Raw genomic sequence first — 23,582 nt, 5'->3', positions numbered from 1 at the left:
AGGAATCCCCCCAACACCAAACCCCTTTCATATTGATCATTGTGGTTCTTTCAATAATGGATCACCAAAGGTCTGCACTAAGCGTGCAGTTGATTTCACTCTGTGATTTTCTCGCACTGTAATCCGCTGTGATACTGAGTTCTATTAAAGTCTATGGCACTCTATTCTTGCAGCAGATTTTCGTTTTGCTTCAAGAATGTATTGTACCAATGAATTGTAAAAAATTAATTACTTAGATACCAACACCATGCTTACTTCCGAGTCCCTGCTCTCTGACTGCCTGCTCAGCCAATCCCTGTGCAGTGACAGCCCATTGATTGGCTAAGTGGGTTGTCAGTGTGTGGTGACCTGGAGAAGAATGCAGGAGCGCACCAGTGGAATGCAGAGAGGTAAGCATGGTGTCAGGAGCTAAGTAATTAATTTTTACAAGTCTATAGCAAAATATATTTTTGCAGCAAAATTTAAATCCGTTGCAAAAATGGAGTGCCATAGGCTTTAATAGAAATCAGTATTGTAGCGGATTGTAGTGCGAGAAACTTGCAGTGTGATTTACACTGCAATGTGGTATCTGTAAACACACGCTCATAGATTTTTTTGATAGACCCCTAGGGATTAGTTCTTCTGACAGTGACTGTGAAGCCAGGACAAACCCCTTTAATTCACTAGTTGTGCCATTACATAGTAACATAGTTAATAAGGTTTTAAAAAAGACAAGAGTCCATCAAGTGTCAACCTTTAACCATAATGTGTTGATCCAAAGGAAGACAAAAACCCTCATGAGGGGGATGCAAATGGCCCCATGACAGGAAGAAAGTTCCTTATCGACTTCAATATGATGATTTAGAATAATCTAATGCCCATAACTTGTAATATTATATTTATAGGGGGAAGCATCCAGGCCTCCCTTGAACGTATATAATGAATCAGCCATGACAACATCATGTGGCAAAGAGTTCCATAGTCTCACTGCTCTTACAGTAAAGAATCCGCGTCTATGATTGGTACACCACTGGGAATGATTTGATGCCGTTTCCCCGGGGTTATTAATGTATCCATCAAGTGAATGGGTGACCATGTAATGAATGGCTATGCTAGGCCTATTAGTACGTTTATATTTTAGTGAAATGTAGAAGCAAACAAGCATATGTTTCTGGTTGTAGTAAAAAATGTTTTGTTACCCATATTAACAATACAAAACTCGCCCTTTTCCCAAATTAAAAAACAAACAAACACAATCTAAACTACAAAAAATAAACATATTTGGTATCCACATAAAATGTGCAAGAATTGCCATTTTTGGTCACCTTTCCCTACAATATTTCAGTTTCCTTCCTCCCTGCCTGATTGAAACCTGGAAGCTTTTAATGACGTTTGAGACAACTGTATTGTTTCCCGCTGTGCCCCCATGTAGTAGACAAGCCCATTGTGTGCCCCATATAAGTAGTTTTCCCAAATATGTGCCCTATGTACTCTTTGTCCCCATACAGTATAGGAGATCTTCTTTGTGTCTCCATCTAGGTAGAGAGTAGTAGTGGATGCATAGTGGATAAGGGGTGTAGTAGTACAGGTATAGGATGAGGGGTGTAGTAGTAGTACAGGTATAGAATGAGGGGTGTGGTAGTAGTACAGGTATAGCATGAGGGGTGTAGTAGTAGTACAGGTATAGGATGGGGGGTGTAGTAGTAGTAGTAGTACAGATATAGGATGAGGGGTGTGGTAGTACAGGTATAGGATGAGGGGTGTAGTAGTAGTACAGGTATAGATGAGGGGTGTAGTAGTAGTACAGGTATAGATGAGGGGTGTAGTAGTAGTACAGGTATAGAATGGGGGATGTAGTAGTAGTACAGGTATAGGATGAGGGGTGTGGTAGTCGTACAGGTATAGGATGAGGGGTGTAGTAGTAGTAGAAGTAGTACAGGTATAGGATGAGGGGTGTAGTAGTAGTAGTAGTAGTGCAGGTATAGGATGAAGGGGGGTAGTAGTGGCAGTGGCGTAACTACCAGGGTCGCTGCGTCCGAGGCCCCCCCCCCCCCGCCATCAACCACTCTTGTGACCGCAAGCCTTGCGGTCACAAGAGGCCGACTCCATCTGGCCCCGGCTGATGTGCGGCTGCCGGGGTGTCCTATCCTATCCCCGGCAGCGCGTGCATCATAGAGATCCCTGTGTGCCTGTGACTTCCGGCACAGGGATCTCTATGATGCACGCACTGCTGGGTATAGAACGGGACACCCCAGCAGCCGCACATTAGCCGGGGCCAGACGGATACTGAAGAAGGAGAGAGGATCGGCGGGGGAACGCATTGTTACATGAGTTGTGTGTTGTTTAGAGATGAGCGAACCTGGAGCATGCTCGAGTCCATCCGAACCCGAACTTTCGGCATTTGATTAGCGGTGGCTGCTGAAGTTGGATAAAGCCCTAAGGCTATGTGGAAATCATGGATATAGTCATTGGCTGTATCCATGTTTTCCAGACAATCTTAGAGCTTTATCCAACTTCAGCAGCCCCCGCTACTCAAATGCCAAACGTTCGGGTTCAGGGTCCATCTATAGGGGGGGCATCTAAAAGGAGGGAGAGAGGGGGCCATCTATAAAATGAAGGAAAAGAGGGGGCCATCTATAAGGGGGAGAGAGGGGGCCATCTATAAAAGGGGGGAGAAGAGGGGGCCATCTATAAGGGGGGAGAGGAGGCTATCTATAGGGGGTCATCAATAAGGGGGGGGAGAGGAGGCCATCTATAAGGGTGGGCATCTGTAAGGGGGGCAACATAGGGGAAGAGGGGGCCATCTATAAGAGGACAACATAGGGGGGGTATCTATAACAGGGACAACACAGGGGGCCATCTATAAGAGGGGATACAAAGAGGGGGCATCTATAAGGAGGCTACATAGTGGGGGGCATATACTATAATGGGGAACATATACAGTCAGCCTACCCACTAAATGAGGGAACAAAGGGGCAAATACAGATGTGCAGTTTGTAGAGAGATGAGGATGGTGTCAGTGTGAGGAGCCTAATATATTTCTCTGGCAGATTCTGTGGATTCGTGGCTCAGAGAAGTTCTCATAATAGCCCAGGGCAGATGGAGAAGAAGATGAAAAGGAAACAACTCTGATCAGAGAAGACGTCCCCTGTGAATCACCTGATGTAACTGCACTGTGATGTATATGGTGTACAGAACCTGTGTGGAGCTACGTCCACCTCTATATGATGTATTTGTTACTTGTTATCCGGTACTGTGTTTTATTGGTCTTAGTATACAGGATTTGGTCAGTAACTATATGGTGGTGATGGTAGTGGTTGTGGTGTGGCGGTAATATTTCCTTCCTATATTCTGGTCATATTGGTCTCAGTATACAGGATTCGGTCAGCAACAGTATGGCAGTAATATGTATGGTGATAATATTTCCTCCTCCTATATGCTGGTGGTATTGGTAATATCTGTCTTAGTGTGTATGTATATATATATATATATATATATATATATATATATATTTACACACCAACAGCATCACTTGGTCGTGAAAGGAGGGGGGGGGGGCAAATTGACCTCTCGCATCAAGCTGAAAGATTCCCTTATTCTAAATAAGAATTTTTTCTATTTTTTTAAGGCCTCTATAAAAAATAAAAAAAGACATACTAATATACTTGGGTCTGTAACGTCTTCTTGTTTAATCTTTGTCATTCTACGTCTAACTTAAAGCATACCTGTCACTACAGACAGGGCTGGTCTGGAACTGAAGTTCAGCCTAGGCATTGGAGGACACAGAGGCCTGTTTGCTGTCGGCACCTAAAAACTATTGACATATTGCTGCCCTTATATAAAACATAGTAAACATTTTGGGGGGATTTAAGAAGTAGGAGTAAGCCGGTCTTAAATTAGGCCCTGCCCCCTTTTCCCCAGCTGGATTCACTAAGAGGTGCACACTTCTTAGTAAATCCGGCAGCCGGGCACCTGACCTTGTGCACCAAACCTACACTTGCTTCCAGCAGGTGTAGATTTGGATCATGGCTTACGGTGCGTTTACACAGAGAGATTTATCTGACAGATTTTGGAAGCCAAAGCCAGGAATGGATTGCAAAAGAGGAGAAATCTCAGTATTTCCTTTATGAGCTGTTCACTGGTTATAGTCTGTTCCTGGTTTTGGCTTCACAAATGTGTCAGATAAATCTGTCTGTGTAAACGCACCATTACGCCTGCGAGCAGACATAAATAATGATAAATGAGGCGCGGGAGGAGGCCACGCCCTACTCCCCACCTTGCCGTGCCCCCCACCCGTCCATTGGGCGAGCAGGCGATGCGGCAGGAGTACACCAGGGAGAGGGAGCGAATCTGTGCCTCCTCCTTGCTGTACTTTTCACAATTGTCCCCCTTTACTCTCACCTTTCCATGTTCCTTCAGTGTCCTCCTGTAGAGTCTCCCATTCACTGCCAATTCCAAGACAAGCTTATCTCCGCAGTGACACTGACTGAGATTGAACAGCAGCCTGGCCAGTGATAAGACATGTAATTGGTTTTGATTGTAGTTTTTTTACCAAGTTTCGCTGCGAGTTGCACTGTCCATTCGCTTCATTGTGTGAAGCGAATTCCATGCAATTTGTTACAAAATTTGCTAAACATGGCGGCCAATGTCATGCTCAAACAACTGCAAGCCCCACTGTGATGTCAGCAACCCCCCCACCCCCGCCCCCTATATAAGGTGATTACCTTCTGAAGGTGGCCAGTCGGCTGTATGCAGGCTCGGACTGGGCCACCGGGGGGCCGGGGAAACCCCCGGTGGGCCCCGAGCTGGAGTGGGCCTTCTGCTCCTAGGGGGGCCGGGGGCCGCACCTCCCTTTTTAACTGGAAGCGATCGCAACAATCGCTTCCAGTTAAATGTAAGCAGTGTTGTGATTGAAAGGGCGGGAAGCCGTAGGCTTCCCGCCCTGTCAATCACTCTTGTGACCGCAAGCAGAGATTTGCTTGCGATCACAAGAGTTACGCAAGCTCCGTTGCGAAGTCCCGCCGGCGCCATCACTGACCTCAGTGTGCGCCGCGGCGGCTAGGACTTCCGGTTCATGCAGCGCATACCGGAAGTCCCAGCCACCGCGGCGCACACTGAGGTCAGTGATGGCGCCGGCGGGACTTCACATCGGAGCTGCTGTCAGAGAAGAGGACACCGGCGACCGACGGGGGAGCGTGTGGTTAGGTGAGTTGTCTTGTGTTTTTTTTTATTTTTTATCAGAGGGGGCAAGATAAGGGGGGCTGTATACAGGGGAGGACAACATAGGGGGGCTATATACAGGGGGAGGACAGCATAAGGGGGGCTGTATACAGGGGGAGGACAGCATAAGGGGGGCTGTATACAGGGGGAGGACAGCATAAGGGGGCTGTATACAGGGGGAGGACAACATAAGGGGGGCTATATACTGGGGGAGGACAACATAAGGGGGGCTGTATACAGGTGGAGGACAACATAAGGGGGGCTATATACAGGGGGAGGACAACATAAAGGGGGCTGTATAAAGGGGAGGACAACATAAGGGGGGCTATATACAGGGGGAGGACAACATAAGGGGGGGGGCTGTATACAGGGGAGGACAACATAAGGGGGGCTATATACAGGGGAAGGACAACATAAGGGGGGCTATATACAGGGGAAGGACAACATAAGGGGGGGCTATATACAGGGGGAGGACAACATAAGGGGGCTGTATACAGGGGGAGGACAACATAAGGGGGGCTGTATACAGGGGAGGACAACATAAAGGGGGCTGTATAAAGGGGAGGACAACATAAGGGGGGGCTATATACAGGGGGAGGACAACATAAGGGGGGCTATATACAGGGGAAGGACAACATAAGGGGGGCTGTATACAGGGGGGAGGACAACATAAGGGGGGGGCTGTATACAGGGGAAGGACAACATAAGGGGGGCTATATACAGGGGAAGGACAACATAAGGGGGGGCTGTATACAGGGGGAGGACAACATAAGGGGGGCTGTATACAGGGGGAGGACAACATAAGGGGGGCTGTATACAGGGGGAGGACAACATAAGGGGGGCTGTATACAGGGAAGGACAACATAAGGGGGGCTGTATACAGGGGAAGGACAACATAAGGGGGGCTGTATACAGGGAAGGACAACATAAGGGGGGTATATACAGGGAAGGACAACATAAGGGGCTGTATACAGGGGGAGGACAACATAAGGGGCTATAAACAGGGGGAGGACAACATAAGGGGCTGTATACAGGGGAAGGAAAACTTAAGGGGGCTATATGGGGCAAGGACAACATAAGGGGGGCTATATACAGGGGAAGGACAACATAAGGGGCTATATACAGGGGGAGGACAACATAAGGGGCTGTATACAGGGGGAGAACAACATAAGGGGGGCTGTATACAGGGAAGGACAACATAAGGGGGGCTGTATACAGGGGAAGGACAACATAAGGGGGGCTGTATACAGGGAAGGACAACATAAGGGGGGTATATACAGGGAAGGACAACATAAGGGGCTGTATACAGGGGGAGGACAACATAAGGGGCTATAAACAGGGGGAGGACAACATAAGGGGCTGTATACAGGGGAAGGAAAACTTAAGGGGGCTATATGGGGCAAGGACAACATAAGGGGGGCTATATACAGGGGAAGGACAACATAAGGGGCTATATACAGGGGGAGGACAACATAAGGGGCTATATGGGGCAAGGACAACCTAAGGGGGCTATACGGGGGAATAGACAACATAAGGGGCTATATGGGGGGTAGGGATGGACAACATAAGGGGGCTATCTATATGGGGGGATGGATAACACAAGCGGGCCAGTTATAAGGGGGACAACACAGGGAGACATCTATAAGGGACACTGGATGGGGGCAATTTATAAGGAGGACAACACTGAGGAGGCATCTATAAAGGGCACTACACAGAGGGGGACAACAATGGGGGGCATCTATAAGGTTAACTATACTGGGTGTGGTGTGTATACAATAGGCTATAGGGGGCATCTACTTTAGTGGACTACACAGAGGGGTCATCTATAAGGGGACTACACAGAGGGGGCCATATACTATAGGGCAGGAATAGGGAACCTTGGATCTCCAGCTGTTGCAGTTGTTGCAGGCATGAAGGGAGTTGTAGTTTTGCAACAGCTGGAGAGCCGAGGTTCCCTACCCCTGATAATAGGGAATGCACAGAGGTTGTCATCTACTATAAAGGGATTACACAGAGGGGGATCTCTACTATAGTAGAGGCACACAGGGACACAGGGACATCTATATGGAGGACTGAACAAGGGGCCATCTACAAGGTGTGTGCACAATATATATATATATGTATATATATATATATATATATATATATATATATATATATATATATGAACACACACACACACAATAGTCAGGGCTAACCACTGAGAGAAGGTGTAAAGAGGCCAATACAGATGTGCAGTGTGTAGAGAGATGAGGATGGTGACAGAGTGTGGAGTCTAATATGTTTCTCTGGCAGATTCTGTGGATTCGTGGCTCGGAGAAGTTCTCATAAGGGCCCAGGGCAGATGGAGAAGAAGATGAAAAGGGAAGAACTCCGATCAGAGAAGACGTCCCCCTGTGAGTCACTAAATCTATGTGCACCGTAATGTATATGGTATAGAGCTGGGGCTACCTCTATATGACTGTATGAGGGGATATTGATCTTTGTTCAGAGGATTTTATTCAGTAGCAGCTGTGGTGTTAGTCAGTAAATGGCGGTGTTAGTCAGTATGTGGGGGTATTATTTGTTACTTGTAATCTGGTGCGGTGTTCATTGGTCTTAGTATACCAGATTTGGTCAGTAACAATATGGTGGTGATGGTTGTGGTGTGGCGGTAATATTTCCCCCTTGTATACTGGTAATATTGGTCTCAGTATACAGGATTTGGTCAGTAACAGTATAGCGGTAATATGTATGGTGATACTATTTCCCTCCTGTATACTGGTTTATTGGTAATATCGGTCTTGATATACAGGATTTGGTCAGTTACTGTATAGCGGTAATATGTGTGGGGATATTTGCTCTTTGTATACTGGTGTTATTGGTAGCTGTATGACTTGTATCTAAGTATACAGCGTTATCATACAAAATAAATTGTCTTATAGCCCAATTACACCGGCCAATAATCGGTAACAAGCGCTCCTAGGAAGTCTATTCAGCCGATGATCGGCCCATGTAAAAGTGCCAGAGATCTGCTGACATGCCAGCAAATGCCCCATAGTCGACTGATTTGATCTTTTGTGCGGCTAAGATCATTGCTGTCGGCTGCACATCTCTATATATTCCTGCCCTGCTGATTAGCAATCATTTGCAGCCCTACACTGCCCCATATCACGCCGTGTTAATGTACCTTTATTAATGTTACCATAGATAAGTGCGGTGGCAGAAGGGTGGGCCCCAAGAATGATTTCCCCTGGTGGGCCAAGGCACTCCAGTCCGACACTGGCTGTATGTGTAGTGGAGAGTAGGCTGCAGCAGGCAGAGCAGGGAGAGGAATACAGAGAGATAGGGACAGAGGGGAGAAGAGAGAAATACAGAGAGATAGGGACAGAGGGGAGAAGAGAGAAATACAGAGAGATAGGGACAGAGGGGAGAAGAGAGAAATACAGAGAGATAGGGACAGAGGGGAGAAGAGAGAAATACAGAGAGATAGGGACAGAGGGGAGAAGAGAGAAATACAGAGAGATAGGGACAGAGGGGAGAAGAGAGAAATACAGAGAGATAGGGACAGAGGGGAGAAGAGAGAAATACAGAGAGATAGGGACAGAGAGGAGAGTGAATTGTGAGTAGATTTTGTGTGGTTGTCTGTGGCAGCTGGGAAGCCAGTGTCCAATATAACAACTCACTGGGTGATGGGTGTCTGCATTATACAAAGTCACTGGGTGCAGTGAAGACAGTGTCCATTCTAACAAGTCACTGGGGCTGTGAAAACAGTTCCTATTATCAGTCAGTGGGTGTTGTGAAAACAGTTGCTAGTCACTGGTTGCTCTGAAATCAATGGCACTATCCACCATCCCAAAAAAAATATTTTACTCCCTCTAAAATTAAGAAAACAAGAGCAGTATGTTCAAGCGTGCAAAGTTCAAGTTCCAGCTCTTTGGCAAGAAGTAGCCAATCCAGGAGACAGCAGTCAACTAAAGGGTTGTCCCAGAGTGGTGCCACCACCATTGTATGGCAAGGTCAGGATGTTTCCTCAGCCCAGTGTCCTGTGGTGTCTCAGACCCAATTTTGCTTGCCAGAACCATCAGTAAGAGAGCTCCTGGTGAGCCTAGCACTGGGGAAAAGCATCCTTTTACACTGCTCATTTACCAATGTCCACTGCTGTCCTGGGCGAAAATTGAATGAATGACAGGCTGATTGACATTTTTTTTAAATTGTAAATTTCCAATTTAAAGCAACTCTGTACCCACAATCTGTCCCCCTCAAACCACTTGTACCTTCGGATAGCTGCTTTTAATCCAAGATCTGTCCTGGGGTCCGTTCGGCAGGGGATGCAGTTATTGTCATGAAAACAACTTTTAATCTGGCAGTGCTGTGTCTAACGGCCGGGGCTTACATTTGTATATGCATTAGGCTGGCACCACCTCTCCGTGCTTTCTCCCCACGCTCCTCATCTTTAGGAATGATCCAGGAACATTTACCGCTGTTTGAGCTTTGCACAGGTGTATTAACGATCCAGCCCATGTTCATTATACACACAGGTGGGGAATAGGAAGCAATCTGCCTGGATCATTCCTAATAATGAGGAGGGTGGGGAGGAAGGACAGAGAGGGTGTGCCGGCCTAATGCATATACTAATGTAAGCCCCGGCCATTAGACACAGCGCTGCAAGATTAAAAGTTGTTTTTATGACAATAACTAGATCACCTGCCGAACAGACCCCAGGACAGATGTTGGAGTAAAAGCAGCTATCTGAAGGTACAAGTGGTTTGGGGGGTCAGATTGTGGCTACAGAGTCACTTTAAGACACTGTAACAACAACATCTGTTGAACAAATCATTACTCTGTTATAGTCCCAGTATTGTAGCTACTATATTTTGGCTGTTTTAATGAGTTTTAATGAGATTCGTTTCCATGCAGTTCACGAATATTCTTAAATCTAACCCAAAATTTGCGAACCTCCCTAACCAAATTTTTAGCTGCTTCGCTCATCTCTACTTAGGATAGACATAGGGTTATCCCAGGCAGGTTTACATTTAGTTAGATCACTATAGAGTTCTGTGGTGATGCAGGTTTGTTTCAAAGGATCGGGGGGGGGGGGGGGGATAAGGGAGTCGAGGTCATAATGAGGATGTAAAAATGTACCCACATTCTGGGCAACTAGAAGCTGCTTATATTAAAAAAAAAACAAAAAAACAAGCGTGTTAAGAGTTTACCAACTAGGACTGAATGTCCCTGGAAGAACAGGCTGTGACTTGTTTTGCAGGATGTAAATAATAGCCTTTCAGAGAAACATGTACGCCACCACACCCCTTACAGGAACAGAAACTTGGAAGAGGATTGTAAAAGTGCAGCATTACTATAAAGAAGCTAATAGTCATATATATATATATATATATATATATATATATATATATATATATATATTAGTAAACGTATATGGAAGCTCTCAGCACAGACGGGTTATGTATAGCAGTCAGTCTTTATTATTTAACCCACACAGCCAAGGAAAATGCTTTAAAGAGGTGGATACATACATTATATATGGATTACCTGCTTTATAGTTCCTAAGAGGATGGAATAATCCCTTCTGTTTGTCCTTGGCATTACCTGCAAAAGTTTCAGGAGAGAAAGAAAGAAAATGTAAAGGACAACAATAAATCCTAGTGGTGTCAAAGTGTAGTTTTGAGTCCACAGCAATTCCAAAGGTTTATGGAGTGAGGAAAGGTGAGAGGTTTTATATATACACTGTGTTTCACAAGTACATAGTCTTTGAAAAAGATGATGTTCTGTGATGTCCGTGTTTTTAGCGCCCAGACAAGGTCTGAGTGGCACATCCCTTTAACCTATGCAGAATGATAACACTCTATGACATAAGTAATATGTAATAAGTCACTGGGACTGTGAAACAGTTCCTATTATCAGTAAGTGGGTGTTGTGAAAACAGTTGCTATATCAGTCAGTGGGTGTTCTAAAATCAATGCCACTATCCACCATCCCAAAAACTGATTTTAATCCCTCTAAAATTAAAGGACAACTCCCACGAAATTTTTTCTTTACTTATTTAACACACATTACAAAGTTATATAACTTTGTAATGTGTTTAAATAACCAGTCGTGCCCCCTTTCCCACTTTCGGACCCCCCCCCCCCCAGAAGTTAAAGAAAGAATACATTACCAATTACTGTCGTCACCATCCTCTTCTCCCGGGCGCCATCTTGTGACGACGACGTCAGAGTCGGGGGGGGGGGGGGTAGCGGGCCAGGTCTTCTTCCTCCTCAGCGTGTTCATAGAAAGTGAATGGGAGAGAGAAGGCTGCTGGTGCACTTGCGCACCAGCAGCCTTTTCATTGGCTGGAGTGCATCACATGGCCTCCAGCTAGCTCAGCCATGATTGGCTGAGCTTGCTGGAAGCCATGTTATGCGCTCCAGCCAATGAAAAGGCTGCTGGTGCGTGCGCAAGTGCACCAGCAGCCTTTTCTCTCCCATGCACCCGGAAGTGAGGGAGATTGCAGGACGGCGTCCGGAGGTAACAGAGACACGGGTGGATCGAGTGGCGATTGTCACCGGAGGGATGGAGAGTATGTTGTGTGTGTGTGTTTTTGTTTGTTTTTTTTCAGGTCACGTGGGAGTTGTCCTTTAAGAAAACAAGCAGTAGCAAAAAAAAACAAGCCTGCAAAAAAATCTGGCCCTTCTCAGCCAGCCAGGCTGGAACTGTAGATGGGATTTTTCAAATTTCCAGCTCTTTGGCTGGCAGTAGGCAATCCCGGAGACAGCAGTCAACTGAAGGGTCGTCCCCATTGCATGGTAAGGTTAGGATGGTTTTTCTGCTCCGTCTCCTGTGATGTCTCAGACCCAATTTTGCTTGCCAGAGCCATCAGTAAGAGAGCTCCTGAGCCTAGCACTGGGGAAAAGCATCATTTTACACTGCTCATTTACAAACGTTCACTGCTGTCCTGGGCGAAAATTGAATGAATGACAGGCTGATTGACATTTTTTTTTTTTTAATTGTAGATTTTCAATTTAAGGCACTGTAACAACAACAACAACAACATCTGTTGAACAAAACATTACTCTATTATAGTACCACTATTGTTGCTACTATATTTTGGCTGTTTAAGGGTATATTCACACGGGCGGGCTCGCAGCGAGATTCTCGCTGCGAGCCCGGCAGGTCCTGGCAGTTCCTATACACTACATACTTGCTGCGGTCTAAACGACCGCAGCGAATATGTAATTATACCGCCCTTAACCCCTTCTGCTCCCGCCCGGCTCCCCCGCTGTCTATATACTTTACCTGTCCTTGCTGCACGGGTCCGGCGTCCTGCTCTCCCGCCCGGCCAATCAGTGGCTGCGGCTGGGCAACACACTAATTGGCCGGACAGTAGAGCAGGACGCCGGACCCGTGCAGCAAGGATAGGTAAAGTATATAGACAGCGGGGGAGCAGAAGGGGTTAAGGGCGGTATAATTACATACTCGCTGCGGTCGTTTAGACCGCAGCAAGTATGTAGTGTATAGGAACTGCCAGGACCTGCCGGGCTTGCAGCGAGAATCTCGCTGCGAGCCCGCCCGTGTGAATATAGCCTTAATGAGATTCGTTTCCATGCAATTCACAAATATTCTCAAATCCGACCCAAACTTTGCGAACCTTCCTAACCAAATTTTCAGCTGCTTCGCTCATCTCTACTTAGGATAGACATAGGGTTATCCCAGGCAGGTTTACATTTAGTTATTGTAGATTTTAGTGTTCTAAGCATCTACTACTCTTTCAAGAATGTAATATTTTCTCACGTTGTTTCAGATGGAAGTTACATACTTTTATTAAAGAAATGTAAAAAAATATATAATTTTATTCACAGGAATACTCCTTTAATAAAGACAAGGGACTGCCTCATGAGCCTCGCATTTACAGCCAAGTTATTTAGCCTGAATAGTAATGTGTCCCCCAGTAATAAGAGATTTAGTGGGAGGGGTACCCAAGACAGAGATTCATTTTGGCTCCCCCCTCCCTACACCCCTTAGATATGCAATAGGTGGGAAGCAGACCTGTCAGCAGCTAAACGGGGTAGAAATAATCCAATAGCTAGATAAGGACTCTCTTCAGGATTTGGTGAATACCATTTGTACTATAAGCCTTTATTCTTAGTATGTAAATGAGGCACAAGTGCCCAGGGGTCATTCCCCAGCACTGGTAAGTCCAGCCGCTGCCCTCTTATTCACCACCTCTGTTACTCTCTATCAGCTGTAGTGGGATAGGTGTATGTAATCAGGCATAGAAGAAAAAAATCAGATAAAGCAAAAGGAAAAAAACAAAACAAAGTTGCTGTGGTTGGGAGGAGCTAAGAATGTCATATTATAACAAATGAGCTATAGTCATGCAATATGTACACAATAAAGAGATGTTATGCAAAACAAGGAAGTGGTTTTCCATTGTGTAACTTGTGTAACTGGAATCCACTAAACAGGGAAGGAGATTGTTATGGAAGCCATCTTTACATCTTTTCTTTTCCCTTATTTTTAGCAACATGTAGAAACTCCAGGAAACCAGTTTGCTTTGTTTTATACTTGTTTTGCAGGATGTAAATAATAGCCTTTCAGAGAAACATGTACGCCACCAGGGGCGGTCATGGCATTTCTGGGGCCCCAAGCGAAGTTATGTCTGGGGCAGGGCCGTCTTAGCAGCATTATGGGCCCCTGGGCAGAGGTGCGAATTGGGCCCCCCCAACTGCCGACATCAAATCCCCCACATCTTTGCATATAGTGCCCCCCATAGTAGCCAATCACCCCATATAGTGCCCCCCATAGTAGCCAATCCCACCATAGTAGCCAGTGCCCCCCCATAGTAGACAGTGCCCCCCATAGTAGACAAAGCCCCCATAGTAGCCAGTGCCCCCCCATAGTAGACAGTGCCCCCCATAGTAGACAAAGCCCCCATAGTAGCCAGTGCCCCCCATAGTAGCCAGTGCCCCCATAGTAGCCAGTGCCCCCCATAGTAGCCAGTGCCCCCCATAGTAGCCAGTACCCCCATAGTAGCCAGTGCCCCCACATAGTAGCCAGTGCCCCCCATAGTAGCCAATGCCCCCCATAGTAGCCAGTACCCCCATAGTAGCCAGTGCCCCCCATAGTAGCCAATGCCCCCCATAGTAGCCAGTGCCCCCATAGTAGCCAGTGCCCCCCAAAACAACAAACCAGTTACTCACCTGTCCGGCGGCCCCAGCAGCTCCTCTCCCGTCAGTGCACCACTCCCGACATCCTCTGGCACAGGCAGCGGGGTACAGAGAGACTGCCTGTGCCGGAAGTGTCCGGCTGCACGACACATCCAGGAAACAGGCAGCGTCTCTGTACCCCGCTGCCTGTTCCCGGAGGATGTCGGGAGCTCGCTGCCGGGAGACATCAGCTGCTGGGGTCGGCGGACGGGTGAGTTCCGGGACCGCCCAGCCCGTCCCTTCTATCGCCGCTTAGCTGAGCCGATTTGAAGCCCAGAAAAGTGCTGCTCATTGCACTTTCCTGGGCTTCTGATTGGCTCAGCTGAAAAGCGATAGAAGGGGTGGGCGGAGGGGGTCGCTCAGGGCCGCTCACTATGCATATGCATAGTGAGCGCCAATAGAGGGGGCGGACAAGCGGCTTCCTTGCGGTGCTTAGCACTGCTTGGGAGCCGTCTTCGCTTTATAGGACCCACTTAGTTTTATAAGTGCGTCTTATAAAGCAAAAAATACAGGTATGCCACAGAGGGCAGGGGTCCCCTAAGACGCAAGGGCCCCCGGGCAGCTGCCTACCCTGCCCAATGGGTAAGACGGCCCTGGTCTGGGCCCCCCCCCTCGACACGCGTTCCAAAACAATAGACCGCTGTGTGTTGCTCCCAGTAGTATATACCCCTTGTGCGCTACCGCCAGTAATATATACTCCTTGTGTACTGCCCCCAATAGTATATACCCCTTGTGTCCTGCCCCCAGTAGTATATACCCCTTGTTTGCTTCCCCCAGTAGTATATAGACCCCTGTGTGTTCCCCCAGTTATATATAGCCCCCCGTGTGCTCCCCCAGAAGTATATATACCTCCTGTGTGCTGCCCCAGTTGTATATAGACCCCCTGTGTGCTGACCCCAGTTGTATATACCCCCTGTGTGCTCCCCCACTAGTATATAGGCCCCCTGTGTGCTCCCTCAGGGGTATTTAGCCCCCATGTGTGCTCCCCCACCTGGATATAGACCTCCTGTGTGCTCCCCCACTTGGATATAGACCCCTGTGTGCTCCTCCAGTAGTATATAAACCCCCTGTGTGGTTCCCCCAGTAGTATATAGACCCCCTGTGTGCCCCACCAGTATTATATAGACCCTTTGTGTGCTGCCCCAGTAGTATACAGACCCCTGTGTGCTCCCCCAGTTATATATAGACCACCTGTGTGCCTCACAAGTACTATATAGACCCCCTGTATGTTCCCCCAGTAGTATATAGACCCCCTGTGTGCCACACCAGTAGTACATAGACCCCTGTGTGCTCCCCCACTTGGATATAGACCTCCTGTGTGCTCTCCAAGTTGTATATAGACCCCATTCTGCTGCCCCAAGTAGTATATAGACCCCTCTGTGAAGCCTCAGTAGTCTATAGCCCCCCTGGGTGCTCCCCCTGTTATATAGCCCCCCTGTGTGCTCCCACCATTTATATAGACCCCCGATGTGCGCTCCCCCAGTTAAACAGACCCCTGTGTGCTCCCTCTCCCATATAGTATATAACACAATAAAACAAACACTTATACTCACCTGGGTCCGGGCGTCTCCTCTTCTCTTCACTCTTGTGGCCGCAGGAAGGGTTTTCCCTGCGATCACAAGAGGCTGCACTCCCCTTGTCCTGGTGCCGATGCTCCAGTGATGTCACTAGAGCGCCGCCACCACAAGGACAAAGCTGCCACTTGTGACCGTAGGGAAAACCCTTCCTGCAGCCACAAGAGTGACTGACAGGAAGGGGGCCAATGTCTCCCACCCTGTCAGTGCTGCTGCATGTAACTATGAGCACTCATTACAAGTGCTCATAGTTACAGTTCAGATGGCAGCAGCGAGCGGGGCAACGGCCCTGTCCAGCGGTCTTGAGCACAAGAGCGGGGCGTGGGGGCCCCCCTGGATGTTGGGGGCCCCAATCGATCGCTTGGGGTGCTTGGTGCCAAAGACCGCCACTGTACGCCACCACACCCCTTACAGGAACAGAAACTTGGAAGAGGATTGAGGATTACTATAAATAAGCTAATAGTCATATATATATATTAGTAAATGTATATGGAACCTCTCAGCACAGACGGGTTATGTATAGCAGTCAGTCTTTATTATTTAACCCACACAGCCAAACAAAATGCTTTAAAGAGATGGATACATCCATTATATATGGATTACCTGCTTTATAGTTCCTAAGAGGATGGAATAATCCCTTCTGTTTGTCCTTGGCATTACCTGCAAAAGTTTCCGAAGAGAAAGAAATAAAATGTAAAATGACACCACAATAAATAATAGTGGTGTCAAAGTGTAGTTTGGAATCCACAGCAATTCCAAGGGTTTATATAGCGAGGAAAGGTGAGAGGTAATATATATATATATATATATATATATATATATATATATATATATATATATATTTATTTATTTATTTATATATATATACCATATACAGACACACACACACACATACACACAGTGGTACCTTGGTTTAAGAGTAACTTGGTTTAAAAGCATTTTGGCTTAAGAGCTCACAGTTTTTCAAAATTGTGACTTGATTTAAGAGCATTGCTTTGGTTTAAGAGCTCCCTGTACTGGGTGGGAGGGGGAATGGGGGAGGGGCATGGTCTGCATAGCGGGGTCTACAGCCCTGTACTCTGACCCAGGAAGTCTCCCTCACCTTCCAAATCATAGCAGATCCACTTCAGGCTGGGGCTTACATCAGGGGACAGGACTGTGGAGGTAATCTCTCCATAGCTGTAACCCCTCTCTCCCCGGACAGAGAGCGCTGCATGTATGTGCCCACATATTCCCCACTCATTCCTTCATGCTCCCTGCAGTCTCTGTCCACCTTGTGTTTCCCATCCTCTCCATTACTGTACAGTAACTTATAATATCACATATTCTGCTGTTTCTGAATGTTTGTTTCATTTGTTTTACATGTTATTCAGAAATCATTAATTTTGGGGTCTGGAACCAATTATCTGCATTTCTATGATGTCTTATGGGAAAAGAGTGGATTTGGATTACAAGATCAGTCCCGGAAAGAATTATGCTCGTAATCCAAGGCACCACTGTATATTGTTTCATAGTCTTTGAAAAGGTCTTTGAAAAAGATGGTGTTCTGTGATGTCCGTCTTTTTAGTGCCCAGACAAGGTCTTAATGGCACATCTCTTTGACCTATGTAGTAGAATGATAACAATCTATGACATGTAATAATTCCTGATCTTAGCAGGTCACATGTTGTCATCAGTTTGTCTTTCCAGTTCCACTTGTCTTACTGGGATGTAAATTATCCTTTTCAATCTGACGTACAACATACAGTAAACTGACTTCTGGCGCAGTGATTCCTCTATTTTAACTTGATAATAGTGTCCAGACTGTTTTGTTCAGTAAAAATGTGGTAAAATAGGTGCTATCATTTCAACCAACTTGGCATAAATAGTACAAATCAATATAAGAAACTATATAATATATCTTATTAGACAAAAATGCTTCTGTTATCGAAAATCTTCCTTCTCCCTGCTAAACTGACTTCCACTCTGAAAAATCAGCTCATTCGGGCTCTATTTACCAGATCTCAGAGACCTGAAAATTGCTGTTTTAGTTTGCAGAGCAGAGAAATGCAATATAAAGTATAAGAATAGTGATGAGCGAGCATGCTCGTCCGAGCTTGGTACTCGATCGAGTATTAGGTTAGTCGATGGTAATCGTTACTTGGACGAGCATCTCGCGATACTGGAGAAAATCTCATCATCCATTTCCTGTAAGTTTGTGCGCTATTTCGCAGCCAATAAACATGCAGGAGACTCTTTGGTACATCCTGCGATCACGTGGGACCCGTACATGTCGATAGCAGCGATTGGTTGGCCAGATCAGATGACCCTGCCATATAAATCTCGGCGCCGGTAGTGCTAGCTTCAGACGTATGCTGGAAGAGATCAGGGACAGAGCTGCTGCTGGTAAGGGAGAGTGTCAGTGTAGGAGTTAGCGTTCCAGTAGGCAGGGTATATACTAGCAATACAAACACACAGACCTTTTCAGGGCTTAAAAGCTTTTATTAATACTATTACTGCAGACTGCTGGCTGGGAGTTGCAGTGCTGCTACCGCGATTTTACCAGCACACTGTGGTGACCGGCTGCTGGCAGAAAGGGGACATTAGGTGTTGCATACAGACCCCTAAGAAGTGCTCAGTACTCTTTTGATTTTGTGGCTGGTGGTGCTGCTGTACTACATTGTATTGCTGGGAGTTGTAGCACACCTGCATAAAACTTCACTGCTCATTGGACGGGGGTGTCAGAGAGTGTGTATAGGTCCAGTCACTACCGGATTGTATCCCATAGCCCCCCAAACTAGTGGGGACCCCAATAATTTTTCCTGATTTCTGTATTTCATACGCAAGGCCTATCTAAGTTCACCTTTACTCTGTGCAAGCAGTTGTGAACTTAGATAGGCCTTGCGTATGAAATACAGTAATCAGTAAAAATTATTAGGGTCCCCACTAGTTTGGGGGGGTCTGTGGGATACAATCCAGTAGTGACTGCACCTATACACACTCTGTGACTGACACCACCTTTACTCTGTGCAAGCAGTTGTGATGTCACAGTCACAGAGTGTGTATAGGTGCAGTCACTACTGGATTGTATCCCACAGACCCCCCCAAACTAGTAGGGACCCCAATAATTTTTCCTGATTACTGTATTTCATACGCAAGGCCTATCTAAGTTCACAACTGCTTGCAAAGAGTAAAGTTGGTGTCACAGAGTGTGTATAGGTGCAGTCACTACTGGATTGTATCCCACAGACCCCCCAAAACTAGTGGGACCACAAGTATTTTTTCCTGATTTCTGTATTTCATACACAAGGCCTATCTAAGTTCCATACTTTGCAGTTTCCATAAAATGGGGAACCCCAGGGGTAAGGGATGAGGGCATGGGCTTCCAAGCGATGCAGTTGGCAGAGGGTGTGGTTCAGGGCAGGGTGACACAGCAGCACCTGTTGAGGAGGTAGCAGTGGCACACCACAGACGTCCACTCCCTAGCTTCCTTACCCAACTTACGGGGTCTCATGGTAGACCGATATTGAAACTGCAGCAGTGTGAACAGGTGATCACATGGATAGCGGATAATGTGTCCAGTAACTTATCCACCACCCAGTCTTCCACGCCGTCCGCCCACACTACCAAAGGGAGTGGAACCCTTGCTCCAGCAGCTCAGCCCCCTACCCCACAGCCTGGCCCCTCCAGGGAAAGAAGGGATTCAGATCCACCACCATGCTCCCAGGAACTCTTTTCTGGACCCTTCCCTGAGTCAGAGCAACCGGAGCAGTCGATCTGTCCCGATGCCCAAACTATGCAGCTCATGCAGTCAGTGGGTGATGAGAGTGGGGACTTGCAAGCGGGGATGGAAGAGGTGTCTGATGATGACGATGAGACCCGGTTGTCAGACAGTGAGGTTGTTGTCATGGATGTAACTCAAATTGAGGAGGAGAGTGAGGAAATGGAGGAAGAGCTGGTGGATGAGGACGAGGTGACTGACCCAAGCTGGGTGGATAAGCCTAGTGTAGACAGTGCTTCTGAGGGGGAGGCAAGTTCACCCGCAGGACCGTTTGGAAGAGGAAGAAGGGTGGGCAGAGGGAGAAGCAGGGGCAGAGCGAGTAGATCAGCAACTTTTTCACTGAGTCAAACTCCCGTGGCCAGGGCTAGATGTTCCAAAGTCTGGAGGTTTTTAAAGAAACCGGCGGATGACTGATGGACTGTAGTGTGCAACTTGTGCCATGCCAGGATCACCAGGGGAGCCACCACTACCAGCCTAACCACTACCAGCATGCGCAGGCATATGAGTGCTAAACACCCCACTCATTGGAACCAAGGCCGTTCAGTGACTGCAAGTCCCACCCCTGCTCCTTCCCCTGTGTCAAGTGCTGGCTCTGTCAGTCCCCCCGCCCAGGCCCCAGGCACAAGGGCCTCACGCCCTACACGCACCCCTTCACCTCCACTCTGCTCCACACCCTCCAGCAAGGTGTCCAAGCGCAGCGTTCAACTGTCCCTGCAGCAACTGTCCCTTGCCTCCATGTTGGCTACTGCTGACTACTGCTGTGCCTGCCCTTGCCTCCATGTTGGCTACTGCTGGGCCTTAACTGGCATCCATGTTGACTACTGCTGGGCCTTAACTGGTATCCATGTTGACTATTGCTGGGCCTTTACTCGCATCCATGTTGACTACTGGTGTGCCTGCCCTTGTCTCCTTTTTGCTGGGCCTTAACTGGCATCCATGTTGACTACTGCTGGGCCTGCCCTTGCCTCCTTGTTGGCTACTGCTGGGCCTTAACTGGCATCCCGGGTTCGTGTGTAATTAGCAGTGAGCTTGGTTGCATGTGACAAGGGGCGGAACCTGGTGGCTAAACGAGCACTCGAGTATTGGGAGATATTTGTTTCGAGTAACGAGCACCCGAGCATTTTAGTACTCGCTCATCACTATATAAGATATATAATGGCCAGATATAGTGCTGCTCCTCATACACACACACAGCACAGCTTATCCTAAGTCACCTAAAATGCAAGGTCAGATTTAAGTTTTTGGTTAGTGGTGTAATAAAACTGACTGTATTGCTGTTTTTAGCTGTTGCTCAGACTCCATCCAGATTATTAAGATATCATCAATGGAGGGCTAATAGGCCGGAGGTCTGGAGGATGCAAAACTTTTCTTGACCAAGCTCAGAAGGACTTTCCATGTGAGCTGCCATTTTGCTTCTCATCTGTATTGTCTGTTGTAAGTATAAGGTGTTACTAAATAAAAGTAATTATGGGAGAGGGGGGGATTTTGTAAGCTCCACCACAGGTCCAGTGCCATTCTTTCCTTTATTGCACATAAGGCCCTATCAAGCTTTTTAGTCCATCCTGGTGTGGGATATTGGAATACAACTATTTCATATACATGGTGGCTAGGATGTTTCCTTCTGGAAGGAGATACATTAGGTGAGTTATTACTTATGGAAAGCTAGACAAATTTCTAATGTACATTAGTTATGAGAAATGCACATATAGGCCTATTTCCCCTAATTTAGTAGATCAGGGAGACTTCAGATTCTCTAAAAAACCGTGACGTCACGAATCGGGGGTGTAATTACAATGGAGTGTCCAGCAGGGGCGCACTATATATGCCCCTGCTGGACACTCCATTGGAATTACAATGGATGTGTATGTAAATGTAATATACAGTGTTTTTGATTGATTACATTTATGGAATACTTTGGGGAGCAAGGAGACTTGCTCCCCAAAGTATTCCATAAATGTATTCAATCAGTACATCACAGTAAGCCCGCCGAACCGCCGCTGCTACTGAACGCCCGCCACTACAGAATGCCCGCCGCCGCTCTGGACTACACTCAACTACTACTTTCATTACCTGGCTTATAGCATGAGCAGGTGATGGGAGAGAAGTAGCTGGGTTATATGGCTAAGATCGCCGCCGATGCTGCCGTGCAGGGCAGCCGCTCATCATGAACCAGGTTCATACGGAGTTCGTACGAACCCGAACCATCTTCAATGATTCTCACTGTCTGGCCTATGGCTATGGCTGTATCCCAGTTTTCCAGGCGTTCCTCCCACTGGATCCGCCCGCTGCACGGAGCGGCCAGATAGCGGGAATCATTGCAGATGGTTCGGGTTCGTACGAACTCCGTACGAACCCGTTTCGGACCATCCCTACTTTCCAGTTTAGAGAGCAGGAGAAGTTTTTTATGGTAACTTTTTTACTGCTCTAAACAGTTCCTGACATGGACAGAGGTGGCAGCAGAGAGCCCTGTGTCAGACTGGAGAGAATACCCCACTTCCTGCAGGGCATACAGCAGCTGATAAATACTGGAAGACTGGAGATAGTGTAACAGAAGTAAATTACAAATCTGACACTTTCTGGAGGTTGAATTGAAAAAAAAAATGGCAAAGTATCCCTTTAATCATGACTTTCAATGTCTGCTGTGAAAAGAAAATGGAGGCAGACACACACCCAGAGACTGAAACAAGCTGATAGCAAAAGGAGAAGAGGAAGTGGTTGTAGGAGGGGAATGCCAGTATACACTGACAGACAGGGACAAAGACAGAATAAGAAATAAACACACTGAGGCACACCTCTCTCTCTTTGAGAGGGGGGGGGAGAGAGAGAGAGAGAGAGAGAGAGAGAGAGAGAAAGAGAGAAAGAGAGAGAGGGAGGGAAGGAGGGAGGGAGAGAGCGAGTGAGAGGGGGGAGAGGGAGAAAGGGAGGGAGGGAGAGAGAGAGAGAGAGAGAGAGAGAGAGAGAGAGAGAGAGGGAGGGAGGAAGGGAGAGAGAGAGAGAGAGAGAGAGAAAGGGGGGGGGGAGGAGAGAGGGGGGGGGGGAAGGGAGAGAGACTGAGAGAGGAAAGCAATAAATAGAGATTAAGGAGTAAAATACTGCTATACACAATTAGTTCTTCATTTGGGGAAGTATAGCAGATAGGATATGATTAGTAATAGCAGCAGTAAGCATAATAATAGAGCAGCCTGTTATAGCCTGTGGTTCTTACCAGTTTTTTCAGTTGTGAATACTGGATCTCTCAGTGATGGGTCTTCCTCAAACACCCCCATTGTGCAGAGAATTCAGGATGTTACATGACATAAGGTAAGGATGGTGTTCCCCAGACTGATCCTTCCTGCTGCAGAGGGAGGGTAAGTCCACTGACTGTTGTGTTTCTTGCTTCACAGCTTATATGAGAGAGGAGAGGAACACGTCATCTGTGAGAAACGAAAGGGAGCTAAGCCAAAGGCGAAAACAAAACTGACATCGGGAACGTTGCAAACTTTTCAACACAATGCACACTCAAATAATTGAGAAAAAACATTGATTACATAAATATCCCAGTACGTCTTTGTCACAACCAACATCTGTATTCTTTTAAATGTACCAATGCTGCTCTGCAAGACATCCTGCCTCCTGACTATGATTCACACATGGGGGGGCATTTATTAAGTCCGGCGTTTTTTACGCCGGGCGTAAAAATGCCCCCGCAGCTCCGGCGCTACGGAGATTTATGTAGAGGCGGACTGCCTCTATATAAATCCCGTGCGCGCCGTTGCGCACCGCCGAAAACCGACGCCAGCTGAGGACTGGAGTAGGTTTTCGGCGTACATTTTGGCGGAACGGATAGTAAATCGCGCGGACTCTGAGTCCGCGCCCTCCGTTCCG

At 47.1% G+C, this 23,582-nt stretch overlaps 1 protein-coding gene across 2 annotated transcripts in view; it reads right to left on the bottom strand.

The window, feature by feature from the left end:
* The window catches only part of LOC138799125 (C-type lectin domain family 2 member B-like), a 33,984-nt gene extending 10,883 nt beyond the window's left edge, over positions 1-23,101 (bottom strand). For both annotated transcript variants that reach the window (XM_069979936.1, XM_069979937.1), the window contains exons 1-3: positions 22,924-23,101; positions 16,562-16,618; positions 10,732-10,788 (exon numbers count right to left, since the gene is read on the bottom strand). In XM_069979936.1, coding sequence (XP_069836037.1) covers positions 10,732-10,788; positions 16,562-16,618; positions 22,924-22,984 — 175 coding nt within the window. In that variant the 5' untranslated portion in view covers positions 22,985-23,101. The remainder of the gene's footprint in view (positions 1-10,731; positions 10,789-16,561; positions 16,619-22,923) is intronic.
* Positions 23,102-23,582: the final 481 nt, after the last annotated feature.

This window comes from Dendropsophus ebraccatus, chromosome 8, assembly GCF_027789765.1.
Source record: "Dendropsophus ebraccatus isolate aDenEbr1 chromosome 8, aDenEbr1.pat, whole genome shotgun sequence".
Taxonomy (NCBI): Eukaryota; Metazoa; Chordata; class Amphibia; order Anura; family Hylidae; genus Dendropsophus; species Dendropsophus ebraccatus.
Note: the sequence above shows the minus strand (reverse complement) of the source record. Positions and strands in the feature narration are given on the sequence as shown.